The sequence below is a fragment of the Hypanus sabinus genome, unplaced genomic scaffold (genome assembly GCF_030144855.1).
Source record: "Hypanus sabinus isolate sHypSab1 unplaced genomic scaffold, sHypSab1.hap1 scaffold_511, whole genome shotgun sequence".
Lineage (NCBI taxonomy): Eukaryota > Metazoa > Chordata > Chondrichthyes > Myliobatiformes > Dasyatidae > Hypanus > Hypanus sabinus.
Genome location: NW_026781375.1, coordinates 192,199 through 212,988, shown reverse-complemented (window position 1 = coordinate 212,988; position 20,790 = coordinate 192,199). Strand labels below are relative to the sequence as shown.

At 53.6% G+C, this 20,790-nt stretch overlaps 1 protein-coding gene across 1 annotated transcript in view; it reads right to left on the bottom strand.

Moving 5' to 3' along the window:
• The window catches only part of LOC132389239 (calcium-activated potassium channel subunit alpha-1-like), a 237,099-nt gene that overhangs the window by 36,679 nt on the left and 179,630 nt on the right, over positions 1-20,790 (bottom strand). Inside the window, exons 11-15 of the mRNA XM_059961733.1 lie at positions 17,272-17,381; positions 12,027-12,095; positions 11,193-11,279; positions 8,118-8,194; positions 7,401-7,485 (exon numbers count right to left, since the gene is read on the bottom strand). Coding sequence (XP_059817716.1) covers positions 7,401-7,485; positions 8,118-8,194; positions 11,193-11,279; positions 12,027-12,095; positions 17,272-17,381 — 428 coding nt within the window. The remainder of the gene's footprint in view (positions 1-7,400; positions 7,486-8,117; positions 8,195-11,192; positions 11,280-12,026; positions 12,096-17,271; positions 17,382-20,790) is intronic.

The following is a 20,790-nucleotide window of genomic DNA, read 5'->3' as shown; positions in this document are numbered from 1 at the left end:
AGAGACACCCCAACACCAGAGACAATTCAATACCAGAGACACCCCAACACCAGAGACACCCCAACACCAGAGACAATCCAACACCAGAGGCACCCGAACACCAGAGACACCCCAACACCAGAGACAATTCAATGCCAGAGACACCCCAACACCAGAGACACACCAACACCAGAGACAATTCAACACCAGAGACACCCCAAAACCAGAGACACCCCAACACCAGAGACAATTCAATACCAGAGACACCCCAACACCAGAGACAATTCAATACCAGAGACACCCCAACACCAGAGACAATCCAACACCAGAGACAATCCAACACCAGAGACACCCCAACACCAGAGACACCCCAACACCAGAGACAATCCAACACCAGAGACACCCCAACACCAGAGACACCCCAACACCAGAGACAATTCAATCCCAGAGACAATCCAACACCAGAGACACCCCAACACCAGAGACACCCCAACACCAGAGACACCCCAACACCAGAGACAATTCAATACCAGAGACACCCCAACACCAGAGACACCCCAACACCACAGACAATCCAACACCAGAGACACCCCAACACCAGAGACAATTCAATACAGAGACACCCCAACACCAGAGACACCCCAACACCAGAGACACCCCAACACCAGAGACAATCCAACACCAGAGGCACCTGAACACCAGAGACACCCCAACACCAGAGACAATTCAATGCCAGAGACACCCCAACACCAGAGACACCCCAACACCAGAGGCAATTCAATACCAGAGACACCCCAACACCAGAGACACCCCAACACCAGAGACAATCCAACACCAGAGACAATCCAACACCAGACAGACCTCAACACCAGAGACACCCCAACACCAGAGACAATTCAATACCAGAGACACCTCAACACCAGAGAGACCCCAACACCAGAGACACCCCAACACCAGAGACACCCCAACACCAGAGACAATTCAATACCAGAGACACCCCAACACCAGAGACACCCCAACACCACAGACAATCCAACACCAGAGACACCCCAACACCAGAGACAATTCAATACCAGAGACACCCCAACACCAGAGACACCCCAACACCAGAGACAATCCAACACCAGACAGACCTCAACACCAGAGAGACCCCAACACCAGAGACACCCCAACACCAGAGACAATTCAATACCAGAGACACCTCAACACCAGAGAGACCCCAACACCAGAGACACCCCAACACCAGAGACACCCCAACACCAGAGACACCCCAACACCAGAGACAATTCAATACCAGAGACACCCCAACACCAGAGACACCCCAACACCACAGACAATCCAACACCAGAGACACCCCAACACCAGAGACAATTCAATACCAGAGACACCCCAACACCAGAGACACCCCAACACCAGAGACAATCCAACACCAGAGGCACCTGAACACCAGAGACACCCCAACACCAGAGACAATTCAATGCCAGAGACACCCCAACACCAGAGACAATTCAATACCAGAGACACCCCAACACCAGAGACACCCCAACACCAGAGACAATCCAACACCAGACAGACCTCAACACCAGAGACACCCCAACACCAGAGACAATTCAATACCAGAGACACCCCAACACCAGAGACACCCCAACACCAGACAGACCTCAACACCAGAGACACCCCAACACCAGAGACAATTCAATACCAGAGACACCCCAACACCAGAGACAATTCAATACCAGAGACACCTCAACACCAGAGAGACCCCAACACCAGAGACACCCCAACACCAGAGACACCCCAACACCAGAGACAATTCAATACCAGAGGCACCCCAACACCAGAGACAATCCAACACCAGAGACACCCCAACACCAGAGACACCCCAACACCAGAGACAATTCAATGCCAGAGACACCTCAACACCAGAGAGACCCCAACACCAGAGACAATCCAACACCAGAGACACTGTGGGAGGGGTGGTACTGAGGGAGGGTAACACTGTGGGAGTGGTGGTACCGAGGGAGGGTCACTCTGTGGGAGGGGTGGGACTGAGGGAGGGTCACACTGTGGGAGGGTGGGACTGAGGGAGAGTCACACTGTGGGGAGGTGGTACTGAGGGAGTGTCTCTGTGGGAGGGGTGCGACTGAGGGAGGGTCCCACTGTGGGGAGGTGGGACTGAGGGAGGGTCACACTGTGGGAGGGGTGAGACTGAGGGAGGGTCACACTGTGGGGAGGTAGTACTGTGGGAGTGTCACTGTGGGAGGGGTAGGACTGAGGGAGGGTCACACTGTGGGGAGGTGGGACTGAGGGAGGGTCACACTGTGGGAGGGGTGGTACAGGGAGGTTCACACTGTGGGGAGGTGGGACTGTCACTGTGGGAGGGGTGGGACTGAGGGAGGGTCCCACTGTGGGGAGTTGGGACTGAGTGAGGGTCACACTGTAGGAGGGGTGGTACTGAGGGAGGGTCACACTGTGGGAGGGGTGCGACTGAGGGAGGGTCCCACTTTGGGGAGGTGGGACTGAGTGAGGGTCACACTGTAGGAGGGGTGGTACTGAGGGAGGGTCACACTGTGGGGAGGTGGTACTGAGGGAGGGTCACACTGAGGGGAGGTGGGACTGAGGGAGTGTCACTGTAGGAGGGGTGGGACTGAGGGAGGGTCACACTGTGGGGAGGTGGGACTGAGGGAGGGTCACACTGTGGGGAGGTGGGACTGAGGGAGTGTCACTGTGGGAGGGGTGGGACTGAGGGAGGGTCACACTGTGGGGAAGTGGTACTGAGGGAGGGTCACACTGTGGGGAGGTGGGACTGAGGGAGTGTCACTGTGGGAGGGGTGGGACTGAGGGAGTGTCACTGTGGGAGGAGTGGGACTGAGGGAGGGCCACACTGTGGGGAAGTGGTACTGAGGGAGGGCCACACTGTGGGGAAGTGGTACTGAGGGAGGGTCACTGTGGGAGGGGTGGGACTGAGGGAGGGCCACACTGTGGGGAAGTGGTACTGAGGGAGGGTCACACTGTGGGGAAGTGGTACTGAGGGAGGGTCACACTGTGGGGAGGTGGGACTGAGGGAGTGTCACTGTGGGAGGGGTGGGACTGAGGGAGTGTCACTGTGGGAGGAGTGGGACTGAGGGAGGGCCACACTGTGGGGAAGTGGTACTGAGGGAGGGTCACACTGTGGGGAGGTGGGACTGAGGGAGTGTCACTGTGGGAGGGGTGGGACTGAGGGAGTGTCACTGTGGGAGGAGTGGGACTGAGGGAGGGCCACACTGTGGGGAAGTGGTACTGAGGGAGGGCCACACTGTGGGGAAGTGGTACTGAGGGAGGGCCACACTGTGGGGAAGTGGTACTGAGGGAGGGTCACACTGTGGGAGGGGTGGGACTGAGGGAGGGCCACACTGTGGGGAAGTGGTACTGAGGGAGGGCCACACAGTGTTTTCTTAAGGAGTGATGTGAACGTTTCTGAAGATCAGTGCTCTCCCTGATGCCCAAACGAAGGCCCCTCTGTCAGTCTCGTCGTGGGATCGGCATCCTTTACCCCTGCACATGAGGGGCAGCCCTCCCGGGCGGTGGAACTCTGCGGCTCACTGTACAACAGCGGGAAGTGTGAACCCAACCTAAGGTCTCATGTCAGGGAGTAAAATATAACGGGGGCCGAATGAAGCCCATTGTGGATCTCGGAGATGCTTTAAACAGGGAGCGTTGCTGTGTCTGTAGTTTCATTTACTGAGATTGACACTTTGATAAATATCTCCATTGCTGATACTGTAACTTGCTAGAGGGGTCACTGTTATTAAGATCTGTCACCAGGAAGACTGTGAGCGATGGTTCAGTAAACAGATTAGGAGCACAATATAAATCATCCCCTCCCATTCACTCCCAGATCCCGTGCTCAGCCCAGAACACTCGCAGTGCTCTCAGGCACTTTGATAGGGCCGCACGTCACACAGCGAGCAGTCTATGATCTCCAGACTGTAGAGTCATACAGCGCAGAAGCAGGCCCTTAGGCCCATCTAGTCCATGCCAGAAATTACTGGGCACATGTTGGGAGTGTCTGGGCTCGGTTTGGGAGGGTGGAGTACGGGGGGGAGAAGTCTCCAACTTCCCAGAGGTGTCTGCAGCAGATGGGAGTGGTCAGGTTTCAGATACTGCAGGTACTTGGCGGTGGAACATTTGAACTTAGAACAGTACAGCACAGTACAGGCCCTTCGGCCCACAATGTTGTGCAGACCCTTTAATCTAGTCTAAGATCAGTCTGGAAGACAAGAGATTCTGCAGATGCTGGAAATCCAGAGTAGCAGATACAAAATGCTGGAGGAACAAAATGCAGGTCAGGCAGCACCTAGGACTAAGTTCTCAAGCTGTGGTCCATGGACCCCTTGATTACTGGTATTGGCCCATGGTATAAAAAAGATTGGGAAGCCCTGGCCTAGGGAAATGAATAAACAGTCACTGTTTCAGGCCAAGAAACCCTGATGGTTCAGGCTGAGACCTTCCATCAAGAGGTTGATGGTTCAGGCTGAGACCTTTCATCAAGAGTATTGATAGTTATGGCTGAGACTCTGTAAAGGGTCATGGCTCAAAATATTGACTAGTTACTCATTTCCATAGGTTCTGCCCGACCTGCTGAGTTCCTCCAGCATTCTGTGTGTGTAACTCTAAGACAGGGGTTCCCATCTTTTTTATGCAATGGACCGATACTATTAAACAAAGGGTCCATGGATCCCAAGTTGGGGAAGTCTACTCTAAGATCAATCTAACCCTTCCCTCCCACATAAACTTTCCAAGCCAGGAGTGGTGGCGAGGCAGAGGCATTAGGGATAATTCAGAGAGCCTTGGGTAGGCACATGGAGGGTTATGTAGGAGGGAAGGCTTAGACATCTTGGAGCCTGTCCTGTACTGTGCTACGTTTGATGTACTTGGTGGTAGTTAAGATCCTCCCAATGTGGAGGGGTGATGTTTGGCAGAAACAATTGCCACAATGCTGGGTACACAGAGGGGGTGGTTCTGGCCCAAGTTTTAAAAGAGGAGAGACTGATGTGAGCAATGAAGGAATGAGGGAATGACTGGCCATGGAGGGACGCAGGTACAGTCCGGAACAAGGGGCCAGGGTTGAACTTCGCTCCCAGGTATCAGCCAAGGGGTGGTCAGGTGACAATTGAGGCTGAGGCAGCTGGGATGAAGGATGGCACAGTTAGGCTGCAGAACTGAGCAACAGGTCAGGTTCAAGGGGCCGAATGGTCATCCCAGTGGAGGGGAAGGACTTTCCCTGTGGGGTTGCAGCCAGGCAGGACTCTACTGTGAAGGTGGTGGGGAGGGGAGGGGGATATCATTCACCCATCCCCAGCAGCTGGGGGGTTCTGAGGAGCAACAAACAGGGAGAGTGGAGGGGAGGAGGGAGGAACACTATGGCAGGTAGTGCTGCTCCCCCACTTCTACAGGCATCCAGGTCTGATCAGGGCCAGGTGATGAGGGAGCGTCCCATCATGGGGGGATAGTACTGAGGGAGTGTCCCTTCATGGGGGGTAGTACAGAGGGAGTTTCCCATCATGGGAGGGGTAGTACTGAGGGAGCATCCCATCATGGGAGGGGTAGTACTGAGGGAGTGTCCCATCATGGGGGGATAGTACTGAGGGAGCATCCCATTATGGGGGATAGTACTGAGGGAGCATCTCATCATGGGAGGGGTAGTACTGAGGGAGTGTCCCATCATGGGGGGATAGTACTGAGGGAGCATCCCATTATGGGGGATAGTACTGAGGGAGTGTCCCATCATGGGGGGATAGTACTGAGGGAACGTCCCATCATGGGGGGATAGTACTGAGGGAGCATCCCATTATGGGGGGATAGTACTGAGGGAGTGTCCCATCATGGGGGAGTAGTGATAAGAGAGCGTCCTGACATAGGAGGGGCAGTATTGAGTGAGTGTCCCGACATTGGAGGGGTAGTATGACAGAGTGTCTAACCAGAGAAGGGGCCCCCAGGAGGATACACAGCTGTCGGAGGCGAGCATCAGCATCAGGAGCTGCCAGGCTTTTACTGGGAGCGACTCCAGGCCAGGAGTAGGGTCTCCTCTGGTCAGAGTGCTCGTTCACTCTCCCTGCGCCCAGGCCATTCCCCATCCCATCGTGGCTCCAGCCCTGCCCCACCAGAGGTTTTCACGGAATCCAGACGCCTGAGATCTGCTTCGGGAACAGCGTGAGCCGTGTCACAGAGACCCCCATAGGCTTCTGCACCTCCCCAGCAACTGGATTCCCCAGCACCGTCTGCGCGGATTGGAAACAGCATCTCCACCTCGCTGGCAAGGAACACTGGCACTCCACAGGGGTGTGTGCTCAGCCCACCACCGTGCGGCTCAGCACACCTCAAATACTATCTATCAACTTGCTGCTGACACAACTATTGTTGTCAGCACTTCAGATGGAGACAAGAGGGCTTGCAGGAGCGAGATAGATCAGCTGGTTGAGTGGTGTCACAACAACCTGGCACTCACAGAACAGCTGATCGAGGACTTCGGAAAGGGTGAGACAAGGGAACACAAACCAATCCTCATAGAGGGATCAGAAATGGAAAGGGTGAGCAGTTTCGAGTTCCTGGGTGTCAACACCTCTGGGGATCTAACCTGGACCCAACATAGAGATGCAATTACAAAGCAGGCATGACAGTAGCATCAGGAGCTTGAGGAGGTTCAGTAAAGCAGTCTAACTGGCTGTATAACCGTCCGCTATGGTGGGATGGGGGCACTTCTCAGGATTGAGAAAGCTGCGGAAAGTTGTAAGCTCCATCATGGGCACTGGCCTCCAGAGCGTCTGGGACATTTTCAGGGAGCGATGCCGCAAAAAGTCCATCATTAAGGAACCTCACCACTCAGGACATGCCCTCTTCTCATTGCTACCGCCAGAGAGGTGGTACAGGAGCCTAGAGAGACACACAACGATTCAGGAACAGCTTCTACCCCTCCACCATCCGATTTCTGAACAGATATTGAACCCATCTACACTACCTCACTACTTTTTTGCACGATTTAGTAAATTTAGCTATTATGTATATAGAACATAGAAATCCCCAGTGTATACACTTGGAGAGGGAGCATGTGATCATGATGGGTAGAGAAGGGAATTTCCAGGAACAGTGAGCCCTCCCAGGGAATTAGGTGTGTTATAGATGGTAAAACCATATTTTCATTAGAACTCATTAACTGTATTGTAACCCCTAACCTTTGTATAAAAAAGAGGCAGTACTGAGGGGCAAGGGGTTAATTCAGCAGCATGCTCTAGGTCTAGGGGTGTGGAGACTCCCTCCCTTGTGTGGGGCAGAGGGTGGGAGAGAGAGTGAGTGAGTGAGCCTTGGCGGGAGGTTTGAGAGCGGAGGGAAGGTGGTTACGGCTCGAGTACGGCTGCCTTCGGTCTGGAATGCTCCGGACTCACAATTCGGTCGAGGCTATTTGCCTGGGCAGAACCCCGAACGACTGCACTCGAATGGCGCCATCAAGCGGTTTGTCCTTGCTCAACTCTGCAAAGCCGGGAATATCTTCATTTAGAGATCCCCAGCAACCCCGATTTAACCCGAACCTAATCGCAGGACCATTTACAACGACCCCGGTACGCCTTTGGACAGTGGGAGGAAACCGGAGCTCCTGGAGAAACCCACGCAGAGACTCCTTACAGAGGACACAGGGATCGGTCCCTGCACTCCAACTGTAATAAAGTCGAGCTGACTGCTACATGACTGTGGCAAATTCTGGAGACAGGCACAGGGGCAGATCCCCCACGGGGTAAAGGCACGCACGGGAGCAGGAACAGACCCCAATGTGGGTCAGGGAGGCAGCTGACCCACACGTGGGCCGAGTACCCCTCGTGAGCTGCCACTACTGGGAGGAGAGTCTACCCCCCCCCCACTCAATCACTCACGCTCACACCCTCCGAACCGCTAAATAAAAACCAGTACACAGGATTAGGATGGGTTTGCGACAACTAACATAACCCTGAAGGGCAGAAGGGCCTGTGACAGGCTGCCCTCCTCAGCTTTCCGAGTGCTGGGAGACGGGAAGGGCCTCACAGGGGTGAGTGCTGGGGCGGAGAGCGGGGAGGTGGGGAAACCCGGATGCCCTGCGGAAGGGAGCGCGCAGAAACGGAGTGGCTCACTCTTGTGGCAGGTACACTTCCCGATGCACCGGGGGTTGTGGACGTCACCGTGACACTCGTTGCAGTAGAAGTTTGCCCTGTCGGCCCAGACCAAGAAAGAAGAAAGAGACTGCAGTCAGACAAATTCCTCCTATTCCCCCACCCACCCACGAACACCCAGGAATCTACAGCGAGGCTCCCCAGGGGCCCATGTGATCAATAGCTTCCGTTCCTCTCCCCAAGCAGTGAGGCTGACCAGCACCTCCCCCCACTAACCCCACCTCTCCACCATTATTTCCTGTCAGTCAGCTTGTGTTCAGCCTTGCGGCACTTTATGGACAGAAAATCGATCTATGTATATAGGCTATCTTATGTATTTATATTTATTGCGTTTTAATGATTTTTCTTTATCTTACTGTCTTCTTGTGTGCTGCATCAGATCTGAAGCAACAATTATTTTGGTCTCCTTTTACTGGAAATGACATGAAACAATCTTGAATCTTGAATGAGGTGTACTGTGCTGCCCTTTGGGAGGGCAAACCAGGGCAGAATTTACACAGTGAATGGTAGCACTGAGCGACCTCGGATTACTGGTTTATTTCCCTTGGAAGTGTGACACAGGTAGACAGAGGCATGTTGGCCTTCAGACATCCAAGTACAGGAGATGGGATGTTATGTTGAAATTGTATAAAACCTTGGTGAGGCCGAATTTGGAGAACTATCTGCAGTTCTGGTCACTTACCGACAAGAAAATTATAAATAAGATTGACAGAGTACACAGAAAATTTACAAGGCTGTTGCCGGAACTGGAGGACCTGTGTTATGGGGAAAGGTTGAATAGGGTTGGACTTTATTCCCCAGGGAGTAGGAGAAGAGGGGAGATTTGATAGAGGTATACAAAATTATGAGGGTATAGATGCGGTAAATGCTAGCTGGCTTTTTCCACTGAGGTTCGGTGATACTAGAACTAGTCATAGGTTAAGGGTTAAAAGTGAAATATTTAAAGGTAACCTGAGTAAGAACTTCTTTACTCAGAGAGTGGTGAGAATGTGGAACTCTGAATGAAGGGAGAGTCAAACTGAGTGAGGGCCACACTGTGGGAGGGGTGGTACTGAGGGAGGGTCACACTGTGGGAGGGGTGGTACTGAGGGAGGGTGACACTGTGGGAGGGGTGTTTTACTGAGAGAGGGTCACACTGTGGGAGGGATGGTACTGAGAGAGGGTCACACTGTGGGAGGGGTGGTACTGAGGGAGGGTGACACTGTGGGAGGGGTGGTACTGAGAGAGGGTCACACTGTGGGAGGGGTGGTACTGAGGGAGGGTGACACTGTGGGAGGGGTGTTTTACTGAGAGAGGGTCACACTGTGGGAGGGATGGTACTGAGAGAGGGTCACACTGTGGGAGGGGTGGTACTGAGGGAGGGTCACACTGTGGGAGGGGTGGTACTGAGTGAGGGCCACACTGTGGGAGGGGTGGTACTGAGGGAGGGTCACACTGTGGGAGGGGTGGTACTGAGGGAGGGTGACACTGTGGGAGGGGTGTTTTACTGAGAGAGGGTGACACTGTGGGAGGGGTGTTTTACTGAGAGAGGGTCACACTGTGGGAGGGATGGTACTGAGAGAGGGTCACACTGTGGGAGGGGTGGTACTGAGGGAGGGTGACACTGTGGGAGGGGTGGTACTGAGAGAGGGTCACACTGGGAGGGGTGGTACTGAGGGAGGGTGACACTGTGGGAGAGGTGGTACTGAGAGAGGGTCACACTGTGGGAGGGGTGGTACTGAGGGAGGGTCACACTGTGGGAGGGTGGTACTGAGGGTCACACTGTGGGAGGGGTGGTATTGAGGGAGGGTCACACTGTGGGAGGGGTGGTATTGAGGGAGGGTCACACTGTGGGAGGGGCGGTACTGAGTGAGGGTCACACTGTGGGAGGGGTGGTACTGAGTGAGGGTCACACTGTGGGAGGGGTGGTACTGAGAGAGGGTCACACTGTGGGAGGTGGTACTGAGGGAGGGTCACACTGTGGGAGGGGTGGTACTGAGGGAGGGTCACACTGTGGGAGGGGTGGTACTGAGGGAGGGTCACACTGTGGGAGGTGGTACTGAGGGAGGGTCACACTGTGGGAGGGGTGGTACTGAGAGAGGGTCACACTGGGAGGGGTGGTACTGAGAGAGGGTCACACTGTGGGAGGGGTGGTACTGAGAGAGGGTCACACTCTGAGAGGGGTGGTACTGAGGGAGGGTGACTGTGGGAGGGGAGGTACTGAGGGAGGGTCACACTGAGAGGGGTGGTACTGAGTGAGGGTCACAGTGTGGGAGGGGAGGTACTGAGGGAGGGTCACACTGAGAGGGGTGGTACTGAGTGAGGGTCACACTGTGGGAGGGGTGGTACTGAGGGAGGGTGACTGTGGGAGGGGTGGTACTGAGGGAGGGTCACAGTGTGGGAGGGGAGGTACTGAGTGAGGGTCACACTGTGGGAGGGGTGGTACTGAGAGAGGGTCACACTGGGAGGGGTGGTACTGAGGGAGGGTCACACTGTGAGAGGGGAGGTACTGAGTGAGGGTCACACTGTGGGAGGGGTGGTACTGAGGGAGGGTCACACTGTGGGAGGGGTGGTACTGAGTGTGGGTCACACTGAGGGAGGGTCACACTGTGGGATGGGAGGTACTGAGTGAGGGTCACACTGTGGGAGGGGTGGTACTGAGGGAGGGTCACACTGTGAGAGGGGCGGTACTGAGTGAGGGTCACACTGTGGGAGGGGTGGTACTGAGGGAGGGTCACACTGTGGGAGGGGCGGGTACTGAGTGAGGGTCACACTGTAGGGGGGGTGGTACTGAGGGAGGGTCACACTGTGGGAGGGGTGGTACTGAGAGAGGGTCACACTCTGAGAGGGGTGGTACTGAGGGAGGGTGACTGTGGGAGGGGAGGTACTGAGGGAGGGTCACACTGAGAGGGGTGGTACTGAGTGAGGGTCACACTGTGGGAGGGGTGGTACTGAGAGAGAGTCACACTTCACAGAACCACGACAATCTTTTCCCTGTATGCATTCTGGGAGGGTCAGGATAGGTGGGTACATTCAAGTGGCTGCTGTATGTCTCACTTCTGTACGTGGCTTTGTTTCTTGGCGATGAAGAAGCCGAGGGTTTGTTCCTCAATCAGGATGTTGGCATTTGGGTTTATCACGATACTGCAGGGAGAGAGGGGATACTGGGATCAGGCACGGATCACAGTGCACCGGACTCATTGGCACACTGACACTCCCACGACCCTGATACACACTCTCTCAAACTCACACACCGATACACACTCTTTTCCACACACTCTCACACTCTGATACACACTCTGTCTCTCTCACACACACACAGTCACACACACACACACACACACACACACACACACACACACACACACACACACACACACACACACACACACACACACACACACACACCACTATTCACCCTGAATAACATTCCACCCACCCCACCGGAGGGAGTTCTCCATGTCCAGATGCTGCTCGGAGCCCTGACTGACTGGAGATGGGCTTGCACAGACACCTCCCACCTTGAAACGTGCGCACAGTCCCTGTCCAGGGATCTGAGGCCGTTCACGGTGTGTCAGTGACTGGGTCCCACTCCCATAGTTCTTGTTCACAAGGTTGCCTGCATCGTCGTGACAAGTAGTGGTCAGTTGACCAGCCAGGCCAGTTATCACATGACCAGATAAACTGGGTCACCGTGACTAGACTAGCAGGAACACATGACCAGCAATGCCAGAGTCATATGACCAGATGGGTAAAGGGGCTTGTTGGAAGCTCAGCAGGCTCTGGGTTCAGGCAACCAGCTCAAAGATCAGTTGACTGGTCCCAAGGGTCCCCCCACCACCACCCAGGGGTGGAAGCTGGGAGCTGGGCACGCTCCGAGGGCTGCGTTACCTGACCGTTTCTGCACCTGTCTGGTACTGAATGGCGATGAGCAACAGCTTCAGTTTGAGGTAGCAAATCCTGTGGAGTGAAGCACAGTCTGGTGTCAGGGTGAGGCCGAGTTCGGTGTTGGGATTACAGTCCGGTGTTGGGATTACAGTTCGGTATTGGGGATTACAGTCTGGTGTCAGGGTGAGGCCGAGTTCGGTGTTGGGATTACAGTCCGGTGTTGGGATTACAGTTCGGTATTGGGGATTACAGTCTGGTGTCAGGGTGAGGCCGAGTTCAGTGTTTTTTTTTGCATTTATAATAATTGTTTATATTGTATCTTTCATCTTATTGAGTTTCTTTCCACTGCATCAGATCTAGAGTAACAATTATTTTGTTCTCCTTTACATTTGCGTACAGAAAATAAATTAAACAATTGTTAATCTTGAGCTACAGAGCAGCGCTTCAACCCACTATCTTTATTACAGTAAGTACAGCTATGGTCAGAGAGCAGAGACAGCTTGTCGAGTTCAGTGTTGGGGATTACAGTCCGGCATTGGGATTACAGTTCAATGTCATGGATTACAATCTGATGTCGGGATTACAGTCTGGTGCTAGGATTACAGTCCAGTGTTGGGATTACATTCCTATGTTAGGATTACAGTCTGGTGTTGGGAATACAATCCAGTGTTAGGATTACAGTTCAGTGTCAGGGATTACAGTCTGGTGTCAGGGTTACAGTCCGGTGTCAGGATTACAGTCTTGTGTCAGGATTACAGTCCCATGTTGGGATTACAGTCCAGTGTTAGGATTACAGTCTGGTGTCAGGGATTACAGTGCTCCCACAATGTACTACTCGATATTCTCTCCCTCACGACCTGGGACGTCCCTTTTTCCTGCTGATCAGATTGCAGCTAGCTCATGTCCTGAACTTGTTATAACAGGTACTAGGTTTGGGAAGGTCTAGACTCCATGCAAATGGAATTAATGTAGATAACAATGAGGGTTAGCATGGACCAGATGGGCTGAATAGTCTCATTTCTGTGCTGTCGATTTCTACGATTCACCATCAAGCTGACACATCAGAGAGGTTCTCAGTGCAATAAAGGGCCCTCGGCCCATCCTGCAGATACTGACCCAGCCCTGCTCATCCCATTCCCCTGCCCTTGGTCTCTGGTCCCCCATACCCTCATCACTGGGACACGAGCCATCTTTCCGTGGACAGTGTGCAGTGAAAACTGTGCGATACAGGGCTCTGAAAGCTGGCCAGCACTGCCCTCACCTGGCTGACAGGTGTATTGCAAACCCCGCAATCAGACGATTTAAAGATTAGAACAACACACACAGAATGCTGGTGGAACACAACAGGCCAGGCAGCATCTACAGAGAGAAGCACTGTCGACGTTTCGGGCCGAGACCCTTCGTCAGGACGAAGATTAAAGATTAGATTTATTTGTCACATGTACATTGAAACGTCGAAACATTTTGCTCGTGTCAATGACCAACACAGTCCGAGGATGTGCTGGGGCAGCCCACGAGTGCTGCCATGGTTTTGGCACTAGCATGGTATGCCCACAACTCACTAACTCTAGTCAGTAACTTCGAAACATTCACCTAATTCAAAGGAAGCACAGGAGACGAAAGTTTTGATCTAACTTTGAGTTTACATTAAGTGAGGCTCACACCTATCACATGGTAGTGTGGTGACGTATATTTTCCACGTATAACCTGTAGTGAATTATTTAAGCAAGCTAGAATGAAATATCCACAAGATGACTCAAATATCACTGAAATATTAATTACACAACACGTACGTCTATGGACTGTGGCAGAAAACTGGAGCAGCCAGAGGAAACTGATCCCGTTATGGGGAGAAAGTACAAACTCCTTGCAGGTGACACTAGAATTGAACTCTAACCTCTGAGCTGTAATAGTGCACCAGACCGCTACACTACCACGTACCCAGTGTACCGCGAACCGCTACAGTACCACGTAGCAGTGCACCGCGAACCGCTACACTACCACGTACTAGTGCACCGCGAACCGCTACTCTACCACGTACTAGTGCACCGCGAACCGCTACACTACCACGTACTAGTGCACCGCGAACCGCTACACTACCACGTACTAGTGCACCGCGAACCGCTACTCTACCACGTACTAGTGCACCGCGAACCGCTACACTACCACGTAGCAGTGCACCACGAACCACTACACTACCACGTACTAGTGCACCACGAACCGCTACACAACCACGCACTAGTGCACTGTGAACCGTTACACCAGCATAGCGCCTAACCTCAGTTGTTTTCCCGGGAGCAGCAGAGGCTGAGGGGGCCACCTGACAAAGTTCTGAGAGGTAGATAGTCAGACTCCATCTCCTGGTTGGAAACGTCACACACTACAGGGTTATAGCCGGGGGTGGTAATGGGGACAATCTCCACTTCCTATTAAATGCTCCCAATGGCATATGCCTCAAATATCCTCTGACAACCAAGTCCAGCTCCTGGCCTTCACGTGTGGCTTAGCTACTAAGCCCGGTGGAACCTTTTCTACTGACAGGAGAGGGGGCAAAGGCAGGTAACTGGGGCCTTAAAACCAGTCGCTTCAGGCAGATGGGGTTCGTCAGCCGTGGTTGGCTGCTCATCTCGGAGAAGGAAAACTCTGATCTCAAACTCCACGGCCTTGCGGCTCTACCTTCTCACGGGGAAGGCTTCGGGAGTAAAAATCCATCGCTGGAGTCCCTAAGGCAGTCCTATATTGAGTTCACCACTGACTGGCAACTCCTGCGGTGCTGCTGGTGCCAAACTGTGTCAGTCTCTGCCATTCCTTTGGGTTCGTCAGCTATGTGGAGAGGGGAAGCTTGCTCCGTATCGTTCTGCCCGGCTTGCATATCCCATAGACAGCTCGAACGCATCCTGGTTGAACCTGACCAAAGGAGGCCTCAGACACGGGACAGATTTCCGGTTGGGGAGAGAGTTTAAAGGAGTTTACAAGATATTTTTAAAACACAGAGAGCAGTGAGTGCCTGCAACATGTTTCTCTGGCTCCTGAGGAGAGCCATGGCATCTTGCTGATTGGACGGGGCAAGGGTGGACGGGAGAGGTAGGATTGAGGAGGGGTGGAGGAGGTGGGTGGATTGGGATGAGGGGGAAGGGCTTTGGAATGTGGGAGGAAACTGGAAAATCTCTTGTGGCCACGGAGAGAGCCTAGGAACTCCTTACTGAACCAGATGCGAGCGTGTGGCTAGCAGGATGCGGCCGGTCGATTGCGCGGTGTATCCATTGTGCACGGGAAACACTCTCTTCATTACACGGGCTCTCGAGCGCTCATGTTCTTGTCTCGTCAGGCCCAGTTCACTGCCCCCACGATGCAAGTTGCCGATATTGACGTGACTCAGCAGAATCACTTAATCCTGCTGTTCCATTGTCGTCCTTGCTCTGAGTACACATAACACTTACAGACTGTATTGGGAGCTGAACCCATGTCACAGGCGCAGTGATGGTGTAACGGGTCCTGCATTGTTATTGCTTAGCTCAGAGTGGGACGATCTATATGAGGGCATGCAAAACTACGCTTCCCTTTGCACCTCGCTACGCCTGACAATAACTATATTGTCCAGTACCAACAGTCATTTTCCTCACTGGATCTCTCCCTATTCAACTAAATGTAACATCGTAACTATGTTTCTCTGATGACCTACCTGGTTTCCCAGTCTCCTACCTCCCTACCCTCGTGCCCCACTTGGACCGGAGGTTTCAGCTGATAGTGAGCATCTGTCCCGCCCCAGCAGCCTTGGACAAGTGCTGCCATCATTGCAAGGGTTGGGGTGGGGAGGGTCACTCACTGACACACCAGGGGCAGGGGTTGGGGGTGGGGAGGGTCACTCACTGACACACCAGGGGCAGGGGTTGGGGTGGGGAGGATCACTCACTGGCACACCAGGGGCAGGGGTTGGGGGTGGGGAGGGACACTCACTGGCACACACCAGGGGCAGGGGTTGGGGGTGGGGAGGGACACTCACTGGCACACCAGGGGCAGGGGTTGGGGGTGGGGAGGGACACTCACTGACACACCAGGGGCAGGGGTTGGGGGTGGGGAGGGACACTCACTGGCACACCAGGGGCAGGGGTTGGGGGTGGGGAGGGACACTCACTGACACACCAGGGGCAGGGGTTGGGGGTGGGGAGGGTCACTCACTGACACACCAGGGGCAGGGGTTGGGGGTGAGGAGGGTCACTCACTGACACACCAGGGGCAGGGGTTGGGGGTGGGGAGGGTCACTCACTGGCACACCAGGGGCAGGGGTTGGGGGTGGGGAGGGTCAGTCACTGGCACACCAGGGGCAGGGGTTGGGGGTGGGGAGGGACACTCACTGGCACACACCAGGGGCAGGGGTTGGGGCTGGGGAGGGTCACTCACTGACACACCAGGGGCAGGGGTTGGGGTGGGGAGGGTCACTCACTGACACACACCAGGGGCAGGGGTTGGGGGTGAGGAGGGTCACTCACTGACACACACCAGGGGCAGGGGTTGGGGGTGGGGAGGGACACTCACTGACACACCAGGGGCAGGGGTTGGGGGTGAGGAGGGTCACTCACTGACACACACCAGGGGCAGGGGTTTGGGGTGGGGAGGGTCAGTCACTGGCACACCAGGGGCAGGGGTTGGGGGTGGGGAGGGACACTCACTGGCACACACCAGGGGCTGGGGTTGGGGGTGGGGAGGGTCAGTCACTGACACACCAGGGGCAGGGGTTGGGGGTGGGGAGGGTCACTCACTGGCACACCAGGGGCAGGGGTTGGGGGTGGGGAGGGTCACTCACTGACACACCAGGGGCAGGGGTTGGGGGGTGGGGAGGGACACTCACTGGCACACACCAGGGGCTGGGGTTGGGGGTGGGGAGGGTCAGTCACTGACACACCAGGGGCAGGGGTTGGGGGTGGGGAGGGTCACTCACTGGCACACCAGGGGCAGGGGTTGGGGGTGGGGAGGGTCACTCACTGACACACCAGGGGCAGGGGTTGGGGGGTGGGGAGGGTCACTCACTGGCACACCAGGGGCAGGGGTTGGGGGTGAGGAGGGTCATTCACTGACACACCAGGGGCAGGGGTTGGGGGTGGGGAGGGACACTCACTGGCACACCAGGGGCAGGGGTTGGGGGTGGGGAGGGACACTCACTGGCACACCAGGGGCAGGGGTTGGGGGTGGGGAGGGACACTCACTGGCACACCAGGGGCAGGGGTTGGGGGTGGGGAGGGTCACTCACTGGCACACTTCAGGGAATGACATCCCCACAAAGGCGTCCGACAGATATTCCGTGAAAATCTCTTGGCTGATTCCTTCTTGGTAGATATCCAGCCAGGTTCCTGTCTTATGCTGGAAACAGACGGAGAGTTCAGGATATAAAGAAAGTATTCCAGTCCCACGTCACTGGCCTTCCCCCTCACCCAATCCACCCATCTCCTCGACCACTCACCCATCCCATCTCCCATTCACCCTCGTCCCTGTCCAATCACCTGCAAGCCACGGCCGAGAGAATTGACCAGCCCTCTCCTTCCTCAGGAGGCTAAAGAGAATTGACCAGCCCTCCCCTTCCTCAGGAGGCTAAAGAGAATTGACCAGCCCTCCCCTTCCTCAGGAGGCTAAAGAGAATTGATCAGCCCTCTCCTTCCTCAGGAGGCTAAAGAGAATTGACCAGCCCTCCCCTTCCTCAGGAGGCTAAAGAGAATTGATCAGCCCTCTCCTTCCTCAGGAGGCTAAAGAAAATTGACCAGCCCTCTCCTTCCTCAGGAGGCTAAAGAGAGTTGACCAGCCCTCCCCTTCCTCAGGAGGCTAAAGAGAATTGATCAGCCCTCTCCTTCCTCAGGAGGCTAAAGAGAATTGACCAGCCCTCTCCTTCCTCAGGAGGCTAAAGAGAATTGACCAGCCCTCTCCTTCCTCAGGAGGCTAAAGAGAATTGACCAGCCCTCTCCTTCCTCAGGAGGCTAAAGAGAATTGTCCAGCCCTCTCCTTCCTCAGGAGGCTAAAGAGAATTGACCAGCCCTCTCCTTTCTCAGGAGGCTAAAGAGAATTGACCAGCCCTCTCCTTCCTCAGGAGGCTAAAGAGAATTGACCAGCCCTCTCCTTCCTCAGGAGGCTAAAGAGAATTGTCCAGCCCTCTCCTTCCTCAGGAGGCTAAAGAGAATTGACCAGCCCTCTCCTTTCTCAGGAGGCTAAAGAGAATTGACCAGCCCTCTCCTTCCTCAGGAGGCTAAAGAGAATTGACCAGCCCTCTCCTTTCTCAGGAGGCTAAAGAGAATTGACCAGCCCTCTCCTTCCTCAGGAGGCTAAAGAAATCTGGCACGTTCCCTTTGGCTTTCACCTGTTTTTATCGATGTGCCATAGAAACCGTTCTAATTGGGTGAATTGCAGTTTGGTTGGTACGGCAACTGGCCTGCATGTGACCGCAAGAAACTGCGGAGTTTTGAACTAAGCTCATCACATCCGGTAAACCCGTCTGTCCTTCGTGGACTTTGTCTCCGTTGCATAAAGCAGCCAGCGAAACCAAAGGCCCTCAGTAACCCCAGACATTTTCTCTTCTCCCCTCTCCCTTTGGGCAGAAAATACAAAAGGAGGAAAGCCTGTTCCCCTGGGCTTAAGGACTGCTTTTATTCCTCATTATCATCAACACTATGTATCGATTATGTGGGCAACCACATCTTTCCATGACCCTGATTGTTCTTGGCAAATCTTTCTGCAGAAATGGTTTGCCATTGCCTTCTGCTGGGCTTTACAAGATGGATGACCCCAGTCATTATCAATACTCCCCGGAGGTTATATGCCTGGCATCAGTGGTCCTGGTTATGTGACCACCGACACCAGGCAGACAATCTCTGAAGAGTATTGATAATGGCTGGGGTCACCCGTCTTGTAAAGACACTGCCTAGAAGAAGACAATGGAAAACCAGTTCTGTGGGAAAATTTGCCAAGAACAATCATGGTCATGGAAAGACCGTGATCACCTACGGCATACAAAATGGCACATGATGATGATGTCATATGGCACATGATGATGATGTCATACAACATGGCACATAATGATGTTGATTACCGTATTCTGCTTGGTGATTGATAATGCAAGTAAGGAATTTGAACATACACGAGGTTACCAGTTGGTCAATATCTGTATCCAACTACTCTCTTTCCATATAAAAATGGCATTTCTTTGTTCAAACTTTAGGACAGTGAGATGGCAGGGGCCAGACTGTTCCCCTTGTGCATAAGTAAATAAAATGAAATTGCGAATTGTTATAATCAACAACAGCGCCTCCTGCTGGGTGCTTGATAATTGCGATCTTTTCAACTCCCTCCTCCCCATCCCAGGGGTTTGGTGAGGAATGAACTCACATCTGTCTTTTTAACGGAAGTTTCCAAACCCACCCAATCTCCTGGCCCCATCCTCTGGTGGGATGCTAACACCCGCCTTGCCTAGATGAAACTTATTTAGTTATTGAGAGATATAGCACAGAATAGGCTTTTCCAGCCCTTGAACCTGCCCTGTCCCACAGCCTGGGTTTAACCCTAGCCTAACCACAGGGCAATTTACAATGACCCGTTAACCTACTAACTGGTACATCTTTGGACTGTGGGAGGAGACCCACTCAGACACAGGAGGACGTACAAAGACACCTTACATAGAAATCTAGGATTGAACTTCCAACAGAGTGTTTGTTGGATCCATCATTTAGATCAGGCTGTTCCTGGGTGCCATCCTACGATCCTACTTCCTCGGTCTCTCACTTTACTCAGTAGACCTCCATCATTGTCTGTTCCATTTCCCTTCACTCTATTGATGAACTCTCTGAGGACCCTTCGTAAAATGAAATCACAAGATGTGTGTGCTGGGGGCAGGTGGGGGTGTGGATGAGGGGGAGGAAATGCAATCAATCTCCAGATGTGAACACAGGGGAGAGAGAGAGAGAATATCCAGATGTGAACACAGGAGATAGAGAATATCCAGATGTGAACAGAGAGAGAATATCCAGATGTGAAAAAAGGAGAGAGAGAGAGAATATCCAGATGTGAACACAGGAGATAGAGAATATCCAGATGTGAACAGAGAGAGAATATCCAGATGAGAACCCGAGAGAGAGAGAGAGAGAATATCCAGATGTGAAAAAAAGGAGAGAGAGAATATCCAGATGTGAAAAAAAGAGAGAGAGAGAGAATATCCAGATGTGGAAAAAAGGAGAGAGAGAGAATATCCAGATGTGAACCCGAGAGAGAGAGAATATCCAGATGTGAACAAAGGAGAGAGAATATCCAGATGTGAACATGAGAGAGAGAGAGAGAGAGAGAGAGAGAGAGAGAGAGAGAGAGAGAGAGAGAGAGAGAGAGAGAGAGAGAGAGAGAGAATATCCAGATGTGAACAGAGGAGAGAGTGTGTGAATATCCAGATGTGAACAGGTGGGGGGCAGTTCCAGATTTGCTGATGCCCAGGTGTGTAGAGAGAGGTCAGTGTGACAGACGTGTTGGGGTGAGAGGGCTGTGCTGAGGAAGATGACATCATGCCACGTTCACACACCAATTTACTTCATACATCATGTTTAATTATTTAGCGATCCAGCAGGGAGTCGGGACTTCTGCCCCTTCGTGCTGCCCCACCCAACAACTTCCAACAGCTCTGATTAACTCTAACCTAATCAGAGGATGACTTACAATAACCAATGAACCACGCATTCTTACAGAACAGCGGCAGAATCGACCCTGAACTTGGACTCCACAAGCAGTAATGGCCTTGCGCTAA